The sequence below is a fragment of the Anser anser genome (assembly GCF_964211835.1).
Source record: "Anser anser genome assembly, chromosome: 7".
Classification (NCBI taxonomy): domain Eukaryota; kingdom Metazoa; phylum Chordata; class Aves; order Anseriformes; family Anatidae; genus Anser; species Anser anser.
Window position 1 is genome coordinate 41,789,014 of NC_139727.1, and position 24,956 is coordinate 41,813,969.

Genomic DNA, 24,956 nt, shown 5'->3' on the forward strand with positions numbered 1-24,956 from the left:
ATGCTCCCAGATTTTTCTTTCTTTGTAAAGAAAGGTTTGAGCTAATTCCAGCTGAAAAAATTTCAGTTGCTTGGTCGTATTGTCCTTCCAATATTCAAAGCTGCAGCAAAAGCATGGGGATTGTTTCTTCTAGAATCACCCCAGTTCTCTTGTCTGCAGTCTGCATACTATTGAGCTAAACCAGATTTAAAAAAAAAAAAAATCCGCACATCTGCTGTGCTGCTTGTGCTCTTTCTACTTTCTTGTGCTTTGCCCCTCCCCTTTCCCAGGTGATTGGGTTTGGGTGCTGGGCGGGGCCAAATGGTATATGAGCCCCAGGTATGCCATTAGAGAGTTCATTGTGCCTGGGCTGCTCTTTGGGGTAAGTGCTTTGTTTTTCCTTCAGTCAGTTGCAGGGTTCTTTGGGCAGGTTGGAGTCTATGGATTTCTAGATGTTAAGTGCTTGGAAATCACTTACTAGAGGGATATTTAGCAGAGGTTGCTGGCTCACTTGTTTTTGGGATGGTGGGATCCACTTGTGTTTTTGGGTTATATTTGAATCTCTAGACGTATGAAGCCACCTGTGTAACTCTCCAGAGGACTAAAAAGAGCTTGATTACACACTACAAGAGGCTTGACCACGTAGGCGCAGTATTATCAAGAGACTGAGCAGGGTCGTATCAGAGTTACCTTTTTCATCTGTAAAGGGTAGGTCTGTGATCGGCGCCGCCCGGGCACATTTCGGCGCGGCGCCGCCCGGGCACATTTCGGCGCGGCGCCGCCCGGGCACATTTCGGCGCGGCGCCGCCCGGGCACATTTCGGCGCGGCGCCGCCCGGGCACATTTCGGCGCGGCGCCGCCCGGGCACATTTCGGCGCGGCGCCGCCCGGGCACATTTCGGCGCGGCGCCGCCCGGGCACATTTCGGCGCGGCGCCGCCCGGGCACATTTCGGCGCGGCGCCGCCCGGGCACATTTCGGCGCGGCGCCGCCCGGGCACATTTCGGCGCGGCGCCGCCCGGGCACATTTCGGCGCGGCGCCGCCCGGGCACATTTCGGCGCGGCGCCGCCCGGGCACATTTCGGCGCGGCGCCGCCCGGGCACATTTCGGCGCGGCGCCGCCCGGGCACATTTCGGCGCGGCGCCGCCCGGGCACATTTCGGCGCGGCGCCGCCCGGGCACATTTATCTTAGATGGAGCTAACGAGCAGCTGAAGTAAAGCAACTGGGAAGAGAGAGGTATTGCAGCAGGTACGCTGTGGCTGTGAGGTGCCTCAGGGTGTGCTTTTCTCTCATCTCTGCAGGTGCTTGGTGCAGTCTTGGACAGGGAAATGCCCGTGTCACGGAGCAGTGAGGGAAGGTGAGCGTGTTGTCAGCCTGGTCGTCCCTTAACCGAAGTGAACGGACGTAGTGGGTTTATGTGGCAAGGTTTTGGTAGCAGGGGCTCTAGGGGTGGCTTCTGTGCGAAGAATCTAGAAGCTGCCCCATGTTAGGTAAGGGCCCCGCTGCTGAGCGGAGCCAATAAGGGATGTTGTTTGCGCGTCTGTGAGAGCATATTTAAGACAGGAAAAAAAAAAAAAAACACGCTGGTCCATGCAGCAGCTGGGAGAGCAAGAGGAGTGAGGAACAGCCTTGCAGGTGCCAAGGTCAGTGAAGAAGGAGGGGGAGAGGTACTCCAGGTGCCGGAGCAGAAGTCCCCTGCGGCCTGTGGCGAGGACCATGGTGAAGCAGGCTGTCCCCCTGCAGCCCACGGAGTACCACGGTGGAGCAGGGTTCCATGCTGCAGCTGGTGGAGGAGAGCACGGTGGAGCAGGTGGACCTGCACTGATGGAGGCTGCGGCCTGTGGAAGACCCTTGCCGGAGCAGATTCCGGGCCGGACCTGTAGACCGTGGAGAGGAGACCACGCAGGAGCAGGTGAGCTGGCAGGAGCTGCTGCCCGTGGGGGACCCAGGTTGGAGCAGTTTGCTCCTGAGGGATGGACCCCGTGGTATGGACCTACATCTGGAACAGTTCTGGAAGAGCTGCTGCCTGTGGGAAGGCCATGCCAGATCAGTTGACCAAGGACTGCATCCTGTGGGAGGAACCCCACAGCCCAGGGGATGAGGGCGTCCGAGAAGGAGTGGCGGCAAAGAAGCGCTATAGACTGACCATAAACACCAATCACCTGCACCGCTGGGGGGGAGAAGGTGGAAGAGGGTGGTTTGGGGGGGGGGAAGGTGCTTTTGGTTGCTTTCGTTTGTTTCTCGCTTCTCTACATTGTGTAGTAATAAGCAATAAATCTTTCTATCTTTCTATGCTGAGTGTGTTTTGCCTATCACGATATTTACTGTGTAATCTCCTCGTCCTTATCTCAACCCTTGAGCCCTTTTTCCTTGTATTTTCTCCCTGTCCTTCTTTGAGGAGGGAGAGTGAGAGAGCGGTTTTGGTGGAGCTCGGTCGCCTACCCCTGTAAAACCACCACAGGGGAAGATGTTCAGGTGTTTCCCTCTGAGGGTCTGAGGTGAGGCTGTTTGGGACAGAGGAGCAGTGTGGCAGGTGGTGGCTTGCAAGCACAGAGGTCATTTTGTCCTTCTGTGTTCCCAGGTGGCATGGGTGGTGGTGGCCGTTCCTTTCGAGCTTGGATCTAACTTGCGGGTACAGAGGCAAGTGGACTGTTGTTTTGAAACGAAAACATTAAATATGGGGTGACTTCTGTTGTTGAGGGATGGGTGCTAATGCTGTCAGCTGAATGTTTGTCTTCTGACTGTGTTTTCCTTTGTTCAGGCTGAAACGCAGTGTGCAGTACAGGACGTCACGACCCGAGCTACCTCTGGAGTGACGCTGGTGAGTGATGAGCAGAGGTAGCTGTTATTTTTGGGGTGCGGTTGTCGCTGCAGTTTTTTTAACTATATCAAATAGAGTAAAATTCCAGTTTCTCTTTTAGAGGTGCTCTAGGTGGCTTCAGAGAACGGGTGGAAGCATCTGCCGTGTGGGGTAGGTAAGCGGCTGAGGTAAAGGAGGGGATGAGGGTAACTGTCCTGAGGGTGCAGTGGCTTTTATTGCTGTGGTTGCTTTCTGTTCTGCTTATCAGGTGCCACAGGCAAGGTGGGCTGTGATAGTCTTTGGAATAGGAGCAAAGCAGGTCACTGGAATGCTGTTTGGTTCCTGAGAAAGGTGTTGCAGAGGAAAAAGGTGGTCTGGCGTGGCAGCTCCTGATGGTGGTCGTCTTCAGTAGGTGAAGAGGTGCCTGAAGCCCCATCCCGTGTAGCCTGAGCACGCCTCGCTGAGGTTGAAGCCTGCTTTCCAGCAGTTTCCAAAACTGTGTTGAGGCTGAAATGGTGTGTCTGTGTTTGGGCTGGGGTTGCACCTTGGTGAGTGTAGGGATGAGTTTTAAGTTGGTGCAGCAGAGGGCCGGGCTCCATTGTCCTGTAGTGTGTTTTGACCCATCAGCATAGCCTTTGGGTTTACAGATAGCCTACTCAAGTACGTGATTTTTCCTGCAAGTGATGTTATTACATGGAATTGATTTTTTTTTTTTTTGTTTTGGCGCGTTGTCCTGGTTCCAGTTAGGACAGAGTTAAGTAGCTCATAGTAGCTGGTAGGGTGCTATGTTTTGGATTAGGATGAGAAGAGCGCTGATAACATCCTGATGTTTTAATTGTTGCAGAGCAGTGTTTACACCAGGCCGAGGACTTTTCGGCTTCTTGCTCTGTCCTGCCAGCGAGCAGGCTGGGGGTGCAGCAGGAGCTGGGAGGGGACAGACCCAGGACAGCTGACCCAAACTGGCCAAAGGGGTATTCCATACCATCTGACGTCATGCTAAACAATATATAGGGGTGGCTGGCCGGGGTGGGGGGGCCGGCTGCTCGGGAATAGGCTGGGCATCGGTCAGCGGGTGGTGAGCAATTGCATTGTGCATCACTTGTTTTCTTACACATTATTATTGTTAATACTATTACCATTATCACTATTATTATTATTATTGTTATTATTATTTTCCTGTCTTAATAAACTGTCTTTATCTCAACTCACAGGCTTCACTTTCCCGTTTCTCTCCCCCATCCCAGAGAGGGAGGGGGGAGGGTGAGCGAACGGCTGTGTGGTGTTTAGCTGCCAGCCGGGTTAAACCACAACACGCGTGATCTGTTATGCTCCCAGATTTTTCTTTCTTTGTAAAGAAAGGTTTGAGCTAATTCCAGCTGAAAAAATTTCAGTTGCTTGGTCGTGTTGTCCTTTCAATATTCAAAGCTGCAGCAAAAGCATGGGGATTGTTGCTTCTAGAAACACCCCAGTTCTCTTGTCTGCAGTCTGCATGCTGTTGAGCTAAACCAGATTTAAAAAAAAAAAACAACAACACAGTAAACAGAAACAAGAAAGAAACCACCACAGCTGTTGCTCCTGGCCTCTTTCTACTTTCTTGTGCTTTGCCCCTCCCCTTTCCCAGGTGATTGGGTTTGGGTGCTGGGCGGGGCCAAATGGTATTTATATTTGAATCTCTAGACGTATGAAGCCACTTGTGTAACTCTCCAGAGGACTAAAAAGAGCCTGATTACACACTACAAGAGGCTTGACCACGTAGGCGCAGTATTACCAAGAGACTGAGCAGGGTCGTATCAGAGTTACCTTTTTCATCTGTAAAGGGTAGGTCTGTGATTACCCCTGCTGGGGCTGCTGTGTGTGCATGGCTTTTTGCCCACAGGCAAGGTGGGCTGTGATAGTCTTTGGAACAGGAGCAAAGCAGGTCACTGGAATGCTGTTTGGTTCCTGAGACAGGAGTTGTAGAGGAGAAAAGCTTTCAATATTCAAAATTTCAATTTCAATATTCAAAGCTGAAGCAAAAAAAAATAAACCACAGCTGCTGCTTCTCCTCTTTCTACTTTCTTGTGTTTTGCCCCTCCCCTTTCCCAGGTGATTGGCTTTGGGTTCCAGGGAGGGCCTAGTGGTCATTGAGTCACAGGCATCCCATCAGAGAGCTCATTCTGCCTGGGCTGCACTTTGGGGTAAGTGCTTTGTTTCTCCGTCAGTGAGTTGCAGGTTTCCGTAGGTGGTTAAGAGTCTATGGACTGATGCGTTTCCAAGTAGAGACCGGTACGCCCATCTTTGTGAGGTAACAACTAGTAGGATCTGTTAGAGTAAACCAATCTAGTAATAGGTGCCTGTATTGCATGCAGCTCTTCTTCAGGTGAGTAATTGTTATAGCATGTTTATGGATAGGATGTCAATGTTACTTTGTGTGTTTGCTTTGTGGTTCTGGGTCCCTTATGATTTCTGCAGAATTAAGGTAAATATTATGAAAGTTATAACCTTGGTGGCAAAGTGATGGAGCAGGGTTTAGGAGATAAGTATCATCGAAGCTCCCTGTGTAAGCATGTATCTGAAAAGAGTAGCAGTAGGCGTGTAAGGGGTAGTCTTTTTCAGGGTTAGGGACAGTTTGTTATAGTTTTGGAGCTTTTGCCTGTGGTTTGTGTGGCTGTAGAGCCTTTAGACGTTGCAGCCTTCTAGATTTTTAAGTGCTTGGAATTCACGTAATAGAGGTGTGCTTAGGAGGTGTTGCCGGCCAACTTGTTTTTGGGAAATGGTGGGGTACGGTTCCTTTTTTTTTGAGTTACCTTTTAATCTCTAGGTATATCAAGCCATTTGCATAACTGTCCAGAGGCTTCACAAGGAGCTTCAGTACGCATCAGAAGGGGCTTGACCGCATAAGTGCAGTATTACGGAGAGACTGAGCAGGGTCACCGTTCTCATCTGTAAAGGGTAAGTCTGTGATTACCCCTGTTGGGGCTGCTGTGCATTCATGGCCTTTTGGTATTTGTGGACCTGAGGGTGTGTTTTTTTTTTCTGGCTCTTGTCTCTGTGTTTGAGTCCTCTGCAAGGAGCTGTACTCTTTGCGGTTCCATCACGGATATGACCTTCTCTTTTTGTTTCTTGTAGCCCAGGGCATGGGCACGGACACTTGAATGAGGCACGAGGGTGAGTGGACGGCAGTGTGGGCCCTGAGTTGGGCAGTGGATTGTGTTAGTCTGCTTTGCCTGTTATGCAGGCTTTGGAAGCACCTTGAGACAGCAGAGTATATCTCCTGCCACGTTCCTGAGGCACGCCAGGCGTCAGCGGTTCCAGTTCCTGAAATGCTGGAGATGCTCGGAGCACAAGAGGAGCTGGGAGCGTGATGCATCTCCTTGGGATGTTAGGTGAGCGAAGCGGTGGTACTGGGTTTGGGAACGTGGGTCTGGGGCTTCTTGGCTGTTGGGGTAGGGGAGGAAAGAAGAGGAGTGGGTATAGACTGTTTTGTGGATTGTCATTTTTGTTTGTTCTTTCTCCTTGGTCTAAGCTACGTGACCTTGGCTCAGCACAGTAAATGGAAGCGCTAAGCCTGGATCGGGAAGGTGAGTGGAGAAAAGTTGGGAAAAGGGCATTGGTTTTGGTTTGGTAGTCTATTGGTCCCACCTCTGGGTGACTCCTCTTTTCCGGGGACGAAGAAGATACTGGGAACATCCTAGTTGGCCTCTGTGGTCCACCTTGAGGATGGATTGTGACCCCTGAGAATTAAGTCCAGGCGCAAATACTGTGTGTTTGGGGGTGGTTGGCAGGGGAAGGCGGGCAGTTGTCTCGAGTTGGTCTATCTGACTTCAGTAGCAGAGCAGGTCAGTGGACTACTGTTTTGTTTTTGAGGTGGGTGTTTCACTGGAAGAAGTTTGGCTGGTGTGCCAGTGCCCGATGGCACTTTATTTCTGCAGGTGAAGAGGAGCCTCGTGCCGGAAGCAATGTCCTGGCTAGCCTTCGTGTTCCTTGATGAGGATGGAACCTGCCTCCCGTCATTCCCAAGCTAAGTTGTGGGGCAAGTGCTATGTTTGCTTTCGGGTTTTGAATGCACACATAGGGTGAGGGTCTGTGCTTTTAAGTCATTGCTGTGGATGGGGCCTTTTAGGATTGATCACGGTCAGACAGTGTGTGGGGGCGTGGGATTCTATCAGGTAGGGCTTGAGCACGTGCCAGGCAGGGCAGTTCCAGCTTGGTGTCTGTGTTCTGTGTTGTCTGTGCTGTGCTGTTGCTCCTGGTGCTTGGCAGGCCCTGGGGAAGCCTTCCTGAGGGTGTTGAACACTTGACCTCACTGGAATAATGCTGATGCTCAATCGGAAGCTGAGCATTTCTTGTCTTGCAGTGGGAGCCTAAAGAGATCATTTCTTCTGTGCGTGTAATTTTTTTGTATCAAATGTTTCTTGATGTGATTATCATATGTTACACGCTCCTCAGGTCTTGATATCCTCATTGCCTTTTTCCACTGGACAGATTAGATGGGCAACTTGTTAGCCACACCAAAGGTCCTAAATGCTTGTTTCATCATCGTAGGGCTGATCTGAGCACTTCTTGACTTGCAGTCGCAGCTTAAAGCGCAGATGTGTTTCAGGTCTTGTGCATCATATTCGGTTTCAGATGGCATCTGTTTCCATCCTCGCTGTTGCGGAAGTCATGTGGGCTTCATCAGGAGCTCTGTCTTGGGAGTTCATTTCCGAAGCATTTTTCTTCTGGGGTTTGCACTCCCCATCCTTCTGGTCTCTTGCCTTGAAGGCAGGCTTTTTATGCCTCCGTCATCCCAGTTCTGGCAGTTGCTTCCAGTCGCATGTAGTGACATTTGAGTCTCTCCTTGGGTCTGCTGCAGAGCACCTGTTCTGACTAGCTGTCGCTGTAGGGCTTCCCTCTGGGAGTCCTCTTTGTTTTTGCGCCTTGTGTTCTGTGTTTTGTTCGTAACGTTTGTAGCGTGCCTGTGTGTGTGTTTGGCCTGGAGCTGTCCTGCCTGGCAGTTAGCGATGGTAACTAACGTGGCGGTGTACTAATACATTGTCCGGAGTGTTTTGGCAAAGACATCCGGGCTGCCTCTGGGCACGTACTGAAGGGCAGCTGGCACAGAGTCATCTCCGTGGTGTTTGGCAAATGTGGAGGGGGAGACCTGAGCTGCTTGCGAGCAGCTGTTTGCATAGTGCTTGAATAGTGCTAGAGGAGAGGTCTGTCATTGAATCTTGAAAGCTCGCAGATGTGGAGTGTTTTTATTTTTCTCCAGTCCTAGAGAAACCTTAGGAGGAACCGGTCAAAGGAAAGAGCTCCTTCTGGAGCTGTCAAACTCTCGTTCGGCAGCTCGGTGACTGTCTTGATCTACTTCTGAGGTGCCGAGGCAAGGGGGCTGCTGTTTTGAAATGATAAAATTAGCCATGGGGTCCCTTGTGTTGTTGAGGGATGGGTGCTAATGCTGGCAGCTGAATGATTACCTTCTATGTTTTCATTTGTTAAAGCTGAAACACAGCGTACAACCTGGGATGTCCCACCCAGAGCTGCCTCTGGCAAGGTGAGCGATGAACAAATGGAGCAGTTATAGTTGGGTTGCGGTTGTCATTGTCACTCTAAGTGACCCCTCTTTTCTGTTTTAGAGGTGTTGTAGCTGGCTTAAGAGGGTAGATGGAAGCATCTGCCTCGGGGTAGGTAGCGGGTAGAGGTAAGGCAGCAGATGAGAGTAACTGTCCTAGCTGTGCTGTGGCTTAGGATGCTGCCTTAGCCTATGCTTTTCTTCCTCTTTCACAGGTGTCTCGCACAGGCTCAAAGGAGCAAACTGCATTCTGAAGAGCTGCTTAAGTAGGGGGGCTGGTCATGAGCTGGGTTGGAGCGGAATGGCCAAGTAGCACGAGGTGACTATGAAAGGTCTCTGTCTTGCTTTGCAGGTGCCATGGCAGGCTCTCCACAGAAGTGGCTGAGGATTTGAGATGAGGCCGGAGAGTGACAAGGAGCAGTACATGCAGGGATGGTTTCCAAGCGCTGTGGTTGCTTTCTCTTCTGTTGATCAGGTGCTACAGGCAAGGTGGGCTGTGACATCAGTCTTTAGAATGGGAGCAAAGCAGGTCACTGGAATGCTGCAGGGCATCTGAGAAGGGTGTTTTAACAGGAAAAGTTTGTCTGGCATGGCAGTGCCTGATGGCAGTGTGTTTCCACAGGTGAAGAGGTGCCTGGAGCCCCATCTCATCTAGCCTGCACGTGCCTTGAGGATAAAACCTGCTTTCCAGCAGTGTGGAAAGCACCACCAGTCTGTGGTGCCGGCCCGGCCGAGTTGGAGCATGTGAGCAGCTGAAGAAAAAGAGCTAGTGAAAGAGAGGTATTGCAGCAGGTAGGCTGTGCCTGTAAGGTGCCTGAGGATCTGCCTTTTCTTTTTTTTCTTTTGTGGGTGCTTCCTGCAGCCTTGGAGAGGTGAATCCCCACATTGTGGAGTGCTGAGGAAAGACGAGAGTGTCGTCAGCCCAGTCAGTGTCCCTAAGCAAGGTCCCCCTAAGGCAAGTCCTTGAAGTGTTTCCCCTGTTTTAGCAGGTGCTGCAGCAGGCCTTCCTCAGAATCTGCTGAGGGTCTGAGGTGAGGCTGGGTGGGATAGAGGAGCAGTGTGGTGGGTGATTACTTGAGAACACAACGATCATTTTATCCCTTTGTTTTCCCAGGTGGTGTGGGTGATACTGGCTGTACTGTTGGAGCTTGGACTCAGAGAGGAACGGGTGAGCACAACCGTATGTTGCTTCAGTGGTAGTCAGTATTGCGGAGGAGGTGGGCATCAGGGCCGGTGTGCTAGTGAATGCTGGTACGCTGTTTTTGCAGATGATGATGAGCCTGGCCATGGACTAAGATGTCTCTCAGTGTCTGTGCATTTCTTGAGGTGGAGGGAATTTACCATCCAGCAATCTGAGAGCTAAGTTGAGGGGCACCTGGTATTTGCATATGTGGTGTGGCTGATGGGAGCTGGGAGCCGGAGCAGCATGGAGCCAGCCGGCTGAATATACTTGGTGCCACTGTGAGGGTGGTTCAGGCTGGGTCACCTTCAGGCTGCTTGAGGCTGGGTCACCAGGCTAATAGAAGGAGCAGGGGGTATTTTGTAGTGTGAGTGCATGTGCCAGGCAGGACAGTTCCCATCTGTTTATTTGTCTTGTAGTGCTGCTTCTGCAGTGTGTGTTCTGTGTCATGCACTCATTGGGTCTTTGTATCAAACGTTTCTTGATGTGATGATCATGTTATGTGCTCCTGAGGTCTTGATATCCTCATTGCTTTTTGCACTGGACAGACTAGAAAGGCAACTTGTTAGCCGTACCAAAGGTCCTAAATGCTTGTTTTGTCATCATGGGTCTGATCCGAGCACTTCTTGTCTTGCAGTCGCAGCTTAAAGCGCAGATGTGTTTCAGGTCTTGTGCATCATATTCGGTTTCAGATGGCATCTGTTTCCATCCTCACTCTTGCAGAAGTCATCTGGGTCGCATCAGGAGCTCTTGCTTGGGAATTCATTTCCTAAGAGATTTCTTCTGGGGTTCGCGCTCCCCATCCTTCTGGTCTCTTGTCTTAAAGGCAGGCTTTTTATGCCTCCATCATCCCAGTTCTGGCAGTTGCTTCCAGTCGCATGTCGTGACATTTGAATCTCTCCTTGGGTCTGCTGCAGGGCACCTGTTCTGACTAGCTGTAGGGCTTCCCTCTGGGAGTCCTTTTTTTGCGCCTTGTGTTCTGTGTTTTGTTCGTAACGTTTGTAGCGTGCCTGTGTGTGTGTTTGGCCTGGAGCTGTCCTGCCTGGCAGTTAGTGATGGTAACTAATGTGGCGGTCCATCGGTGTACTAATACATTGTCCGGAGTGTTTTGGCAAAGACATCCGGGCTGCCTCTGGGCACGTACTGAAGGGCAGCTGGCACAGAGTCATCTCCGTGGTGTTTGGCAAATGTGGAGGGGGAGACCTGAGCTGCTTGCGAGCAGCTGTTTGCATAGTGCTTGAGTAGTGCTAGAGGAGAGGTCTATCATTGAATCTTGAAAGCTCGCAGATGTGGGGTTTTGATTTTTTGTTTGTATTTTGTTCCCCTCCCCAGTAGGAGGGGTAAACCTTAGGAGGAACTGGTCACAGGAAAGAGCTCCTTTTGGAACTGTCAAGGACTCGGTAGGCAACCCGGTGACTGGCTTGATCTACATTCCGGGTGCTGAGGCAAGGGGGCTGCTGTTTTGAAATGATAAAATTAGCCATGGGGTCCCTTGTGTTGTTGAGGGATGGGTGCTAATGCTGGCATCTGAATGATTATCTTCTGACTGTTTTCATTTGTTTAAGCTGAAACACAGGGTACAACCTGGGACTTCACGACCAGAGCTGGTTTTGGCAAGGTGAGCGATGAACAGATGCAGCAGTTATTTTAGGGGTGCGGTTCTCACTGCAGTTACTTAACTACACAAAATACAGTTAAAGTCCTGTTTATATTCCAGAGGTGTTGTAGCTGGCTTAAGAGAGCAGATGGAAGCATCTGCCTCGAGGGCAGGTGAGGGGGCAGAGTAAGGGAGCAGGTGAGAGTACCTGTCCTAGCTGTGCTGTGGCTTTGGATGCTGCCACGGCCTATGCTTTTCTTTTTCTTTCGCAGGTGCCTTGCACAGACTCAGAGGGGCCAAGCTGCACTCTGAAGAGCAGCACAAGAAGGGCAGGCTGGTCGTGAGTGGGGTTGGAGCAGAATGGCCAAGTTGCGCAAGGTGACTGTGAAGGGTATCCATCTTGCTTTGCAGGTGCCATGGCAGGCTCTACACAGAAGTGGCTGAGGATTTGAGAAGAGGTTACAGAGCATCAAGGAGCGGCACGTGCAGTGACGGTTTCCAAACGGTATGGTTGCTTTCTCTTCTGTTGGTCAGGTGCCACAGGCAAGGTGGGCTGTGACACTAGTCTTTAGAATCGGAGCAAAGCAGGTCACTTGAATGCCGCAGGGCATCTGAGAAAGGTGTTTTAACAGAAAAAGCTTGTTTGGCATGGCAGTGCCTGATGGCAGTGTGTTTCCACAGGTGAAGAGGTGCCTGAAGCCCCATCCTGTCTAGCGGCGCACACCTCGCTGAGAATGAAAGCTGCTTTCCAGTAATTCAGAAAGCCAAGTTACATCTCGGCCTCGAGCATCTGGGGCGTGTGCCTGTGCTTTTGGGCCTGTCTGTAGCATTTGGCACCTGCATTAGTAGTTTCTTGGCATATGTTTAGGCTTTTGGGGCCTGTGTCTTGGGGGGGGGTGTGGAGCTGCTTGTACACCTTTGGGGCTTGCATCTGGGGGGCGGGGGGTTGGAAGTTGCTTGAACACCTTTGGGGACTGTGTCTGGAGGGTGTCAGGGCCTGCATCTGGGGGGGTTGGAAGCTGCTCCTACAATGTAGGGATCTGTATCTGTGGGGGTTGGGAGCTGCTTGTACACAGTATGGGCTTGCGTTTGGGGGTGGGTGTTGGGAGCTGCTTGTACAATGCAGGGATCTGCATCTGGAGGGGGTTGGGAGCTGCTTGTCCACCTTTGGGACTTGCATCTGGGGGGGGGTTGGGAGCTGCTTGTACACTGCAGGGTCCTGCCTTGGGCATGGTTTGTAGCTGCTTGTACAGCTTTGGGGTCTGCAGCTGGGGGGTGGTTGAGAGGTGCTTGTCCACTGTAGGTGCCCACGTTTGAGGAGTTGGGAGCTGCTTGTACACTTTTGGGGCCTGCAGCTGGGGGGGGTTGTGAGTTGCTTGTACATGCTAGGGGCTTCCCTCTATGGGGCTTTGGGGCCTGCCTCTTGGGGGGGGGGGGTTGTTGTGAGCTGCTTGCACACCCTTGGGGCCTGCCTCTGCGGGGGCTTGGTGCCTGCGTCTGGTGAGTGGGGGGGGGGGGGTTCAGAGCTGGTTGTACAGTATAGGAGCCTGCGTTGGGGGGGGTTGGGAGCTGCTCGTACACTTGGAAGCCTGGGTTGGGGGGGGAGGTTTGGAGCTGCTTCTGCACCTTTGGGGCTTGCCTCTGGGGGGGGTTGTGAGCTGCTTGTACATCTTTAGGGCTTGCATCTGGAGGGGGTTGGGAGCTGCTTGTACACTGTTAGGGCCTGCCTTGGGGGTGGGGTTGGGAGCTGCTTTTATGCTGTAGGGGTCTGGGTCTTGGGGGGTTGGGGCTGTTTGTACACCTTTGGGGCGTGCCTCTGGGGAGGGTTGTGAGTTGCTTGTACACGCTAGGGGCTTCCCTCTATGGGGCTATGGGCCTGCCTCTGGGGGGGGGGGTTGGGAGCTGCTTGCACACCCTTGGGGCCTGCCTCTGCGGGGGCTTGGTGCCTGTGTCTGGGGAGTGGGGGGGTTCAGAGCTGGTTGTACAGTATAGGAGCCTGCGTTGGGGGGGGGGGGGGTTGGGAGCTGCTCGTACACTGGACGCCTGGGTTGGGGGGGGAGGTTTGGAGCTGCTTGTGCACCTTTGGGACTTGCATCTGGGGGGGTTTGGGAGCTGCTTGTACACCTCTGGGACTTGCATCTGGGGGGGGGGGGTTGGGAGCTGCTTGTACATCTTTCGGGCTTGCAACTGGAGGGGGTTGGGAGCTGCTTGTACACTGTTAGGGCCTGCCTTGCGGGGGGGGTTGGGAGCTGCTTTTATGCTGTAGGGGTCTGTGTCTTGGGGGGTTGCGGCTGTTTTTACACCTTTGGAGCGTGCCTCTGGGGAGGGTTATGAGTTGCTTGTACACGCTAGGGGCTTCCCTCTATGGGGCTTTGGGGCCTGCCTCTGGGGGAGGGGGGGGTTGTTGTGAGCTGCTTGCACACCCTTGGGGCCTGCCTCTGCGGGGGCTTGGTGCCTGCGTCTGGTGAGTGGGGGGGGGGGGGTTCAGAGCTCGTTGTAGTGTAGGAGCCTGCGTTGAGGGGGGGTTGGAAGCTGCTCGTACACTGGAAGCCTGGGTTGGGGGGGGGGGGGGGGGAGGTTTGGAGCTGCTTGTGCACCCTCGGGGCCTGCCTCTGCGGGGGCTTGGTGCCTGTGTCTGGGGAGTGGGGGGGTTCAGAGCTGGTTGTACAGTATAAGAGCCTACGTTGGGGGGGGGTTGGCAGCTGCTCGTGCACTAGACGCCTGGGTTGGGGGGGAGGTTTGGAGCTGCTTGTGCACCTTTCGGGCTTGCATCTGGGGGGGGTTGGGAGCTGCGTGTACACCTCTGGGACTTGCATCTGGGGGGGGTTGGGAGCTGCTTGTACATCTTTAGGGCTTGCATCTGGAGGGGGTTGGGAGCTGCTTGTACACTGTTAGGGCCTGCCTTGGGGGGGCGGGGGTTGGGGCATGTGCCTTGGGGGTGGGGTTGGGAGCTGCTTTTATGCTGTAGGGGTCTGGGACTTGGGGGGTTGGGGCTGTTTTTACAGCTTTGGGGCGTGCCTCTGGGGAGGGTTATGAGTTGCTTGTACACGCTAGGGGCTTCCCTCTATGGGGCTTTGGGGCCTGCCTCTGGGGGGGGGGGGGGTGTTGTTATGAGCTGCTTGCACACCCTTGGGGCCTGCCTCTGCGGGGGCTTGGTGCCTGCGTCTGGTGAGTGTGTGTGGGGGGTTCAGAGCTGGTTGTAGTGTAGGAGCCTGCGTTGGGGGGGGGTTGGAAGCTTCTCGTACACTGGAAGCCTGGGTTGGGGGGGGGGGGAGGTTTGGAGCTGCTTCTGCACCTTTGGGGCTTGCATCTGGGGGGGGTTGGGGCCTGCCTCTGGATTGGGGGGGTGGTTGTGAGCTGCTTGCACACCCTTGGGGCCTGCCTCTGCGGGGGCTTGGTGCCTGTGTCTGGGGAGTGGGGGGGTTCAGAGCTGGTTGTACAGTATAGGAGCCTGCGTTGGGGGGGGGGGGGTTGGGAGCTGCTCGTACACAGGACGCCTGGGATGGGGGGGAGGTTTGGAGCTGCTTGTGCAGCTTTGGGGCTTGCATGTGTGGAGGGGTCGGGTGCTGGTTGTACACCTTTGGGGCCTGCCTCTGGGGAGGGAGGGTGGGGAGTTGCTTGTACACCTTTGGGGCCTGTGTCTGGGGGGGCTTGGGGCCTGCGTCTTGGGGGGGGGGGGGGGGGGTTGGAGCTGGTTGTACACCTTTCGGGCTTGCATCTGGAGGGGGTTGGGGCCTGCCTCTGGGGGGGTGGTTGTGAGCTGCTTGTACACCTTTGGGGCCTGCATCTGGGGGGGGGGGAGCTGCTTGCACACTGTTAGGGCCTGCCTTGGGGGGGTGGGGTTGGGAGCTGCTTCTATGCTGTAGGGGTCTGGGTCTTGGGGGGTTGGGGCTGTTTGTACACCTTTGGGGCGTGCCTCTGGGGAGGGTGTCTGGTGTTTGGGGGCTTTTCTGTAGCGTTTGGGGCTTGCATTTTGGCTTTGGGATGTGTCTTGAGCTTCTGGGGCCTAGCTGTAGTGCTTGGGGCCTGCGTCTGGGGCTTTTCTGTAGCATTTTGGTCACGTGTTTGTGATTTGGGGTCTGTATCCAGGGTTTTGCCTTTTTTTGTAGTTTTCAGCTTTGTGTCAGTTTCTTTGTCGGTTGCCTGGGGTTAGGGGCAGTTTGGGGTTTGGATCATTAGTCAGTGTCATTAGCGTCGGGGGGTTGATATGAAGGGTTAGGGTTGTGGTTAGAGTTGTTAGGGTTAAAGGGAATAAGGATTTTAGGGTAAGGGGATCAAGGTTGTGGGAATAAAAATGTTTTTGCACAGAGTTACCTTGTTTAGAGGGAAGGAAGGTGGTATTGAGATATGCTTGCAGTGAGAAGAAAGCTTACCAGACAACCTTGTGAAATGCAGACAACCAGAATCCTTAGAGCAATTGGGTGGAAATCACGGTGTAAGAAACATCACCACCTCAAAGAGGAAAACAGTCAAGGAAAAAAGAAAATTGACTTGTAACAGGCCAGCAGCTGTGTATTTTCAGTGAAGCACTGGATAGATTGTGAACCTGGATTACCCAGTCAATGGGGAAACTGAAGCGAAGAATCTCAGAGCTGGTGAGGAGCTGAAGTAAAGGAGCTGGGAAGAGAGAGGTATTGCAGCAGGTACGCTGCGGCTGTGAGGTGCCTCAGGGTGTGCTTTTCTCTCGTCTCTGCAGGTGCTTCGTGCAGTCTTGGACAGGGAAATCCCCGTGTCACGGAGCAGTGAGGGAAGGTGAGAGTTCTATCAGCCTGGTGATCCCTGATCTGAAGCGAAGGGAAGACAGTCAGGTGTTTCCCTCTGAGGTGAGGCTGTTTGGGACAGAGGAGCAATGTGGCAGGTGGTGGCTTGCAAGCACAGCGGTCATTTTGTCCTTCTGTGTTCCCAGGTGGCATGGGTGATGGTGGCCGTTCCTTTCGAGCTTGGATCTAACTTGCAGGTACAGAGGCAAGTGGACTGCTGTTTTAAAACAAAAACATTAAATATGGGGTGACTTCTGTTGTTGAGGGACGGGTGCTAATGCTGTCAGCTGAATGTTTGTCTTCTGACTGTGTTTTCCTTTGTTCAGGCTGAAACGCAGTGTGCAGTACAGGATGTCACGACCCGAGCTACCTCTGGAGTGACTCTGGTGAGTGATGAGCAGAGGTAGCTGTTATTTTTGGGGTGCGGCTGTCGTTGCAATTTTTTTTAACTACATCAAATAGAGTAAAATTCCAGTTTCTCTTTTAGAGGTGCTATAGGCGGCTTCAGAGAACAGGTGGAAGCATCTGCCATGTGGGGTAGGTAAGCGGCTGAGGTAAAGGAGGGGATGAGAGTAACTGTCCTGAGGGTGCAGTGGCTTTTGCTGCTGTGGTTGCTTTCTCTTCTGTTTATCAGGTGCCACAGGCAAGGTGGGCTGTGATAGGCTTTAGAATAGGAGCAAAGCAGGTCACTGGAATGCTGTTTGGTTCCTGAGAAAGGTGTTGTAGAGGAGAAAAGCTTTCAATATTCAAAGCTGAAGCTAAAATATGGGGATTGTTGCTTCTAGAAACAACCCAGTTCTCTTGTCTGCACCCTGCATGCTGTTGAGCTAAGACGTATAAATAGATACATAAACCACAGGTGTTGCTTCTCCTCTTTCTACTTTGTGCTTTGCCCCTCCCCTTTCCCAGGTGATTGGCTTTGGGTCCCAGGCAGGGCCTAGTGGTAATTGAGTCGCAGGCATCCCATCAGAGAGCTCATTCTGCCTGGGCTGCACTTTGGGGTAAGTGCTTTGTTTCTCCTTCAGTCAGTTGCAGGGGTCTTTAGGTGGGTCAGAGTCTACAGACTGATGCGTTTCGACGTAGAGACCGGTACGCCCATCTTTGTGGGGTAACAACTAGTAGGACCTGTTAGAGTAAACCAATCTAGTAATAGGTGCCTGTATTGTATGCAGCTCTTCTTCAGGTGAGTAATTGTTATAGCATGTTTATGGATAGGATGTCAATGTTACTTTGTGTGTTTGCTTTGTGGTTCTGGGTTCCTTATGATTTCTGCAGAATTAAGGCAAATATTATCAAAGTTACAACCTTGGTGGCAAAGTGATGGAGCAGGGTTTAGGAGATAAGTATCATCGAAGCTCCATGTGTAAGCATGCATCTGAAAAGAGCAGCAGTAGGCGTGTAAGGGGTAGTCTTTTTCAGGGTTAGGGACAGTTTGTTATAGTTTTGGAGCTTTTGCCTGTGGTTTGTGTGGCTGTAGAGCCTTTAGACGTTGCAGCCTTCTAGATTTTTAAGTGCTTGGAATTCACGTAATAGAGGTATGCTTAGGAGGTGTTGCCGGCCAACTTGTTTTTGGGAAATGGTGGGGTACGGTTCCTTTTTTTTGAGTTACCTTTTAATCTCTAGGTATATCAAGCCATTTGCATAACTGTCCAGAGGCTTCACAAGGAGCTTCAGTACGCATCAGAAGGGGCTTGACCACATAAGTTCAGTATTATGGAAAGACTGAGCAGGGTCACCGTTCTCATCTGTAAAGGTTAAGTCTGTGATTACCCCTGTTTGGGCTGCTGTGCATTCATGGCCTTTTGGTATTTGTGGACCTGAGGGTGTGTTTTTTTTTTTCTGGCTCTTGTCTCTGTGTTTGAGTCCTCTGCAAGGAGCTGTACTGTTTGCATGTCCATCACGGATATGACCTTCTCTTTTTGTTTCTTGTAGCCCAGGGCATGGGCACGGACACTTGAATGAGGCACGAGGGTGATGCATCTCCTTGGGATGTTAGGTGAGCGAAGCGGTGGTACTGGGTTGGGGAACGTGGGTCTGGGGCTTCTTGGCTGTTGGGGTAGGGGAGGAAAGAAGAGGAGTGGGTATAGACTGTTTTGTGGATTGTCATTTTTGTTTGTTCTTTCTCCTTGGTCTAAGCTACGTGACCTTGGCTCAGCACAGTAAATGGAAGCGCTAAGCCTGGATCAGGAAGGTGAGTGGAGAAAAGTTGGGAAAAGGGCATTGTTTTTGATCTGGTAGTCTATTGGTCCCACCTTTGGGTGACTCCTCTTTTCCGGGGACGAAGAAGATACTGGGAACATCCTAGTTGGCCTCTGTGGTCCACCTTGAGGATGGATTGTGACCCCTGAGAATTAAGTCCAGGCGCAAATACTGTGTGTTTGGGGGTGGTTGGCAGGGGAAGGCGGGCAGTTGTCTCGAGTTGGTCTATCTGACTTCAGTAGCAGAGCAGGTCAGTGGACTACTGTTTTGTTTTTGAGGTGGGTGTTTCACTGGAAGAAGTTTGGCTGGTGTGCCAGTGCCCGATGGCACTTTATTTCTGCAGGTGAAGAGGAGCCTCGTGCCGGAAGCAATGTCCTGGCTAGCCTTCGTGTTCCTTGATGAGGATGGAACCTGCCTCCCGTCATTCCCAAGCTAAGTTGTGGGGCAAGTGCTATGTTTGCTTTCGGGTTTTGAATGCACACATAGGGTGAGGGTCTGTGCTTTTAAGTCATTGCTGTGGATGGGGCCTTTTAGGATTGATCACGGTCAGACAGAGTGTGTGGGGGTGTGAGGTTCTATCAGGTAGGGCTTGAGCACGTGCCAGGCAGGGCAGTTCTAGCTTGGTGTCTGTGTTCTGTGTTGTCTGTGCTGTTGCTCCTGGTGCTTGGCAGGCCCTGGGGAAGCCGTCCTGAGGGTGTTGAACACTTGACCTCACTGGAATAATGCTGATGCTCAATCGGAAGCTGAGCATTTCTTGTCTTGCAGTGGGAGCTTAAAGAGATCATTTCTTCTGTGCGTGTAATTTTTTAGTATCAAATGTTTCTTGATGTGATCATCATATGTTACGCGCTCCTCAGGTCTTGATATCCTCATTGCCTTTTTCCACTGGACAGATTAGATGGGCAACTTGTTAGCCACACCAAAGGTCCTAAATGCTTGTTTCATCATCGTAGGGCTGATCTGAGCACATCTTGTCTTGCAGTCACAGCCTAAAGCGCAGATGTGTTTCAGGTCTTGTGCATCATATTCGGTTTCAGATGGCATCTGTTTCCATCCTCGCTGTTGCGGAAGTCGTGTGGGCTTCATCAGGAGCTCTGTCTTGGGAGTTCATTTCCGAAGCATTTTTCTTCTGGGGTTTGCACTCCCCATCCTTCTGGTCTCTTGCCTTGAAGGCAGGCTTTTTATGCCTCCGTCATCCCAGTTCTGGCAGTTGCTTCCAGTCGCATGTCGTGACATTTGAGTCTCTCCTTGGGTCTGCTGTAGGGCACCTGTTCTGACTAGCTGTCGCTGTAGGGCTTCCCTCTGGGAGTCCTCTTTGTTTTTGCGCCTTGTGTTCTGTGTTTTGTTCGTAACGTTTGTAGCGTGCCTGTGTGTGTGTTTGGCCTGGAGCTGTCCTGCCTGGCAGTTAGTGATGGTAACTAATGTGGCGGTCCATCGGTGTACTAATACATTGTCCGGAGTGTTTTGGCAAAGACATCCGGGCTGCCTCTGGGCACGTACTGAAGGGCAGCTGGCACAGAGTCATCTCCGTGGTGTTTGGCAAATGTGGAGGGGGAGACCTGAGCTGCTTGCGAGCAGCTGTTTGCATAGTGCTTGAGTAGTGCTAGAGGAGAGGTCTATCATTGAATCTTGAAAGCTCGCAGATGTGGGGTTTTGATTTTTTGTTTGTATTTTGTTCCCCTCCCCAGTAGAGGGGTAAACCTTAGGAGGAACTGGTCACAGGAAAGAGCTCCTTTTGGAACTGTCAAGGACTCGGTAGGCAACCCGGTGACTGGCTTGATCTACTTTCCGGGTGCTGAGGCAAGGGGGCTGCTGTTTTGAAATGATAAAATTAGCCATGGGGTCCCTTGTGTTGTTGAGGGATGGGTGCTAATGCTGGCATCTGAATGATTTATCTTCTGTTTTCATTTGTTTAAGCTGAAACACAGGGTACAACCTGGGACTTCACAACCAGAGCTGGTTTTGGCAAGGTGAGCGATGAACAGATGTAGCAGTTATTTTAGGGGTGCGGTTGTCACTGCAGTTACTTAACTACACAACATACAGTTAAAGTCCTGTTTATATTCCAGAGGTGTTGTAGCTGGCTTAAGAGAGCAGATGGAAGCATCTGCCTCGAGGGCAGGTGAGGGGGCAGAGTAAGGGAGCAGGTGAGAGTACCTGTCCTAGCTGTGCTGCGGCTTTGGATGCTGCCGCGGCCTATGCTTTTCTTTTTCTTTCGCAGGTGCCTTGCACAGACTCAGAGGGGCCAAGCTGCACTCTGAAGAGTAGCACGAGAAGGGCAGGCTGGTCGTGAGTGGGGTTGGAGCAGAATGGCCAAGTTGCGCAAGGTGACTGTGAAGGGTATCCATCTTGCTTTGCAGGTGCCATGGCAGGCTCTACACAGAAGTGGCTGAGGATTTGAGAAGAGGTTACAGAGCATCAAGGAGCGGCACGTGCAGTGACGGTTTCCAAACGGTATGGTTGCTTTCTCTTCTGTTGGTCAGGTGCCACAGGCAAGGTGGGCTGTGACACTAGTCTTTAGAATCGGAGCAAAGCAGGTCACTTGAATGCCGCAGGGCATCTGAGAAGGGTGTTTTAACAGAAAAAGCTTGTCTGGCATGTTAGTTCCTGATGGCAGTGTGTTTCCACAGGTGAAGAGGTGCCTGAAGCCCCATCCTGTCTAGCCTGCGCACACCTCGCTGAGAATGAAAGCTGCTTTCCAGTAATTCAGAAAGCCAAGTTACATCTCGGCCTCGAGCATCTGGGGCGTGTGCCTGTGCTTTTGGGCCTGTCTGTAGCATTTGGCACCTGCATTAGTAGTTTCTTGGCATATGTTTAGGCTTTTGGGGCCTGTGTCTTGGGGGTGTGTGGAGCTGCTTGTACACCTTTGGGGACTGTGTTTTGGGGGGGGGGGAGTGTCAGGGCCTGCATCTGGGGGGGGTTGGAAGCTGCTCCTACAATGTAGGGATCTGTATCTGTGGGGGTTGGGAGCTGCTTGTACACCTTTTTGACTTGCGTCTGGAGTGGGTTGGGAGCTGCTTGTACATCTTTGGGACTTGTATCTGGGGGGGGGGGGTTGGGAGCTGCTTGTACACTGCAGGGTCCTGCCTTGGGCATGGTTTGTAGCTGCTTGTACAGCTTTGGGGTCTGCAGCTGGGGGGGCTGGTTGAGAGGTGCTTGTCCACTGTAGGTGCCCACGTTTGAGGAGTTGGGAGCTGCTTGTACACTTTTGGGGCCTGCAGCTGGGGGGGGTTGTGAGTTGCTTGTACATGCTAGGGGCTTCCCTCTATGGGGCTTTGGGGCTTGCCTCGGGGGGGGGGGGTTGGGAGCTGCTTCTATGCTGTAGGGGTCTGGGTCTTGGGGGGTTGCGGCTGTTTGTACACCTTTGGGGCGTGCCTCTGGGGAGGGCGGGGAGTTCCTTGTATACCTTTGGGGCCTGTGTCTGGGGGGGGTTGGGGCCTGTGCCGGGGGGGTTGGGAGCTGCTTGTACACTCTAGGGTCCTCTGGCGGGCTTTGGAGCCTCCCTTTGAGGGGGGCAGTTGGGAGCTGGTTGTACACCTTTGGGGCCTGAGTCTGGGGCGTGGGGGCTGGGGCTGGGGCTTGGGGCCTGCGTCTGGGGGTGGGTTGTGGCCTGCTTGTAGACTTCTGCAGCCTGCGTCTGGTGTTTGGGGGCTTTTCTGTAGCGTTTGGGGCTTGCATTTTGGCTTTGGGATGTGTCTTGAGCTTCTGGGGCCTAGCTGTAGTGCTTGGGGCCTGCGTCTGGGGCTTTTCTGTAGCATTTTGGTCGCGTGTTTGTGATTTGGGGTCTGTATCCAGGGTTTTGCCTTTTTTGTAGTTTTCAGCTTTGTGTCAGTTTCTTTGTCGGTTGCCTGGGGTTAGGGGCAGTTTGGGGTTTGGATCATTAGTCAGTGTCATTAGCGTCGGGGGGTTGATATGAAGGGTTAGGGTTGTGGTTAGAGTTGTTAGGGTTAAAGGGAATAAGGATTTTAGGGTAAGGGGATCAAGGTTGTGGGAATAAAAATGTTTTTGCACAGAGTTACCTTGTTTAGAGGGAAGGAAGGTGGTATTGAGATATGCTTGCAGTGAGAAGAAAGCTTACCAGACAACCTTGTGAAATGCAGACAACCAGAATCCTTAGAGCAATTGGGTGGAAATCACGGTGTAAGAAACATCACCACCTCAAAGAGGAAAACAGTCAAGGAAAAAAGAAAATTGACTTGTAACAGGCCAGCAGCTGTGTATTTTCAGTGAAGCACTGGATAGATTGTGAACCTGGATTACCCAGTCAATGGGGATACTGGGGAGGGTCCCGGTCACCGAGAGGAAAAAAAAATTTATAAAAACTGTGTTATGGAACTAGTAGGTAGTTTGTGGGACGCCTGCCATTGCATCGTGAATAAAAATGCTACTTCACTGAGATCCTTGCCTGAGCCTATGTTATTGGTTACAGAGTGTTTCTAACAAGGTGTTACAGTTTTAAGGTTTCAGGGCTAAGGCACTAGGGTTGGGTTTCAGGGTTAGGGTTTCCAGGGTTTAGGGTTAGGATTTTAAGGTTGTTAGGGCTGGAGTTATAAGGGTTAGGGGTTGGGGGTTGGTGTGTTAAGGTTTTAAAATATTTTGTGGTTATAGTGTTGATAGGGTTTTTAGGGTTAGGGTCTTAGGGTTTTAGTTATGGTCAGGTATTTAGAGTTAGGGTTTTAAGGTCTTAAAAAAAAAAAATTAAGGTTAGGGTCTCCAGGGTTAGGGCTTTGAGAATCTTTACTTTTTGGGTTAGGGTTTAGAGGGTCTTAATTTTTAGGGTTAGGACTTTTAGGCATAGGTCTAGTGTGGTAAATTTTATCGGGTTAGGACTGTAAGGGTGTTTAGGGTTAGGGTTTCTAGGGTTTTTTGGGGTAGGGGTTAGGGTTAGATCCGTGGTTGCCGTAGGCTTAGGGGTCAAGGTTCTGAGGGGTTAGGCCTCATATTAGGGCGGAAGGCCAAAATAAGAGGGTGGCAGACCCACAAAATTGAAGGGTTGAAGCCCCAAGTTAGGGGAAGGAACGTCAAAATTGTGGGGTCCCCCAAAATTGGGCGGAATAACTTTTAATATTAGGGGGAACCCAAAAGAGGAGGGTGGGGGACTCTAAAATTGGTTGCGTCCCCCCCATAATTGGTTGCGTCCCCCCCAAAATTGGTTGCGTCCCCCCCAATTAGGGGAGGAACCCCCAAAATTGGGTGGGCGAATCCCCAAGTTGGGGGGGAAGAAGACTTAAATGGAAGTGTGAAATTCCAGAATTGAATGTGGACCCCCTAGAGCAGTCTTCAGGGGTTTAGTGTGGTAAATTTTATCAGGTTAGGACTGTAAGGGTTTTTAGGGTTAGGGTTTCTAGGGTTTGTTGGGGTAGGGGTTAGGGTTAGATCCGTGGGAGCCGTAGTGTTAGGGGTCAGGGTTCTTAGGGGTTAGGCCCAATATTAGGGTGGAAGGCCAAACTAAGAGGGGGGGAGCCCCCCAAAATTGAAGGGTTGAAGCCCCAAGTTAGGGGAAGGAATGTCAAAATTGTGGGGTCCCCCAAAATTGGGCGGAAGAACTCTTAATATTAGGGGGAAACCCAAAAAACGAGGGTGGGAGACTCTAAAATTGGGGGGACCCCCAGAATTGGTTGTGTCCCCCCCAGAATTGGTTGTGTCCCCCCCAATTAGGGGAGGAACCCCCAAAATTGGGTGGGCGAACCCCCAAATTGGGGGGGAAGAAGACTTAAATGGAAGTGTGAAATTCCAGAATTGAATGTGGACCCCCCAGAACAGTCTTCAGGGGTTTAGTGTGGTAAATTTTATCGGGTTAGGACTGTAAGGGTTTTTAGGGTTAGGGTTTCTAGGGTTTGTTGGGGTAGGGGTTAGGGTTAGATTCGTGGGAGCCGTAGTGTTAGAGGTCAGGGTTCTTAGTGGTTAGGCCTAATATTAGGGAGGAAGGCCAAAATAAGAGGGGGGGAGCTCCCCCCAAAACTGAAGGGTTGAAGCCCCAAGTTAAGGGAAGGAACGTCAAAATTGTGGGGTCCCCCAAAATTGGGCGGAATAACTTTTAATATTAGGGGAGAACCCAAAAGAGGAGGGTGGGGGACTCTAAAATCGGTTGTGTCCCCCCCAAAATCGGTTGTGTCCCCCCCAAAATCGGTTGTGTCCCCCCCAATTAGGGGAGGAACCCCCAAAATTGGGTGGGCGAACCCCCAAGTTGGGGGGGGGAAGAAGACTTAAATGGAAGTGTGAAATTCCAGAATTGAATGTGGACCCCCTAGAGCAGTCTTCAGGGGTTTAGTGTGGTAAATTTTATCGGGTTAGGACTGTAAGGGTTTTTAGGGTTAGGGTTTCTAGGGTTTGTTGGGGTAGGGGTTAGGGTTAGATCCGTGGGAGCCGTAGTGTTAGGGGTCAGGGTTCTTAGTGGTTAGGCCTAATATTAGGGAGGAAGGCCAAAATAAGAGGGGGGGAGCTCCCCCCAAAATTGAAGGGTTGAAGCCCCAAGTTAGGGGAAGGAACGTCAAAATTGTGGGGTCCCCCAAAATTGGGCGGAATAACTTTTAATATTAGGGGAGAACCCAAAAGAGGAGGGTGGGGGACTCTAAAATCGGTTGTGTCCCCCCCAAAATCGGTTGTGTCCCCCCCAATTAGGGGAGGAACCCCCAAATTGGGTGGGCGAACCCCCAAGTTGGGGGGGGAAGAAGACTTAAATGGAAGTGTGAAATTCCAGAATTGAATGTGGACCCCCTAGAGCAGTCTTCAGGGGTTTAGGGGGTAAATTTTATCGGGTTAGGACTGTAAGGGTTTTTAGGTTAGGGTTTCTAGGGTTTGTTGGGGTAGGGGTTAGGGTTAGATCCGTGGTTGCCGTAGGGTTAGGGGTCAAGGTTCTTAGGGGTGAGGCCTAATATTAGGGTGGAAGGCCAAACTAATAGGGTGGC

At 51.9% G+C, this 24,956-nt stretch overlaps 1 protein-coding gene across 32 annotated transcripts; it reads left to right on the forward strand.

Moving 5' to 3' along the window:
- The first annotated feature begins 4,982 nt into the window (after window positions 1-4,982).
- On the forward strand, window positions 4,983-22,446 carry LOC310902189 (uncharacterized protein). 32 transcript variants are annotated; one of them, XM_083843337.1, is made up of 29 exons: window positions 5,997-6,144; window positions 6,285-6,339; window positions 6,691-6,791; window positions 8,013-8,123; window positions 8,242-8,294; window positions 8,377-8,424; window positions 8,528-8,578; window positions 8,665-8,801; window positions 8,935-9,056; window positions 9,175-9,267; window positions 9,427-9,480; window positions 9,581-9,675; window positions 10,825-10,892; window positions 11,058-11,110; window positions 11,362-11,594; window positions 11,771-11,840; window positions 15,786-15,912; window positions 15,996-16,054; window positions 16,176-16,235; window positions 16,325-16,390; window positions 16,759-16,850; window positions 17,473-17,602; window positions 17,782-17,845; window positions 17,986-18,040; window positions 18,392-19,848; window positions 19,966-20,018; window positions 20,095-20,502; window positions 20,679-20,749; window positions 22,149-22,446. In XM_083843337.1, the coding sequence occupies exons 16-19, from the start codon at window positions 11,824-11,826 to the stop codon at window positions 16,228-16,230; spliced, it is 258 nt and encodes an 85-aa protein (XP_083699463.1). In that variant the 5' UTR covers window positions 5,997-6,144; window positions 6,285-6,339; window positions 6,691-6,791; window positions 8,013-8,123; window positions 8,242-8,294; window positions 8,377-8,424; window positions 8,528-8,578; window positions 8,665-8,801; window positions 8,935-9,056; window positions 9,175-9,267; window positions 9,427-9,480; window positions 9,581-9,675; window positions 10,825-10,892; window positions 11,058-11,110; window positions 11,362-11,594; window positions 11,771-11,823; the 3' UTR covers window positions 16,231-16,235; window positions 16,325-16,390; window positions 16,759-16,850; window positions 17,473-17,602; window positions 17,782-17,845; window positions 17,986-18,040; window positions 18,392-19,848; window positions 19,966-20,018; window positions 20,095-20,502; window positions 20,679-20,749; window positions 22,149-22,446. The 32 variants fall into 32 exon arrangements, 29 of the variants coding, with proteins under 29 accessions (XP_083699449.1, XP_083699463.1, XP_083699464.1 ...); XM_083843338.1 differs by having other exon boundaries at window positions 16,325-16,386; XM_083843335.1 differs by having other exon boundaries at window positions 16,337-16,390.
- Window positions 22,447-24,956: the final 2,510 nt, after the last annotated feature.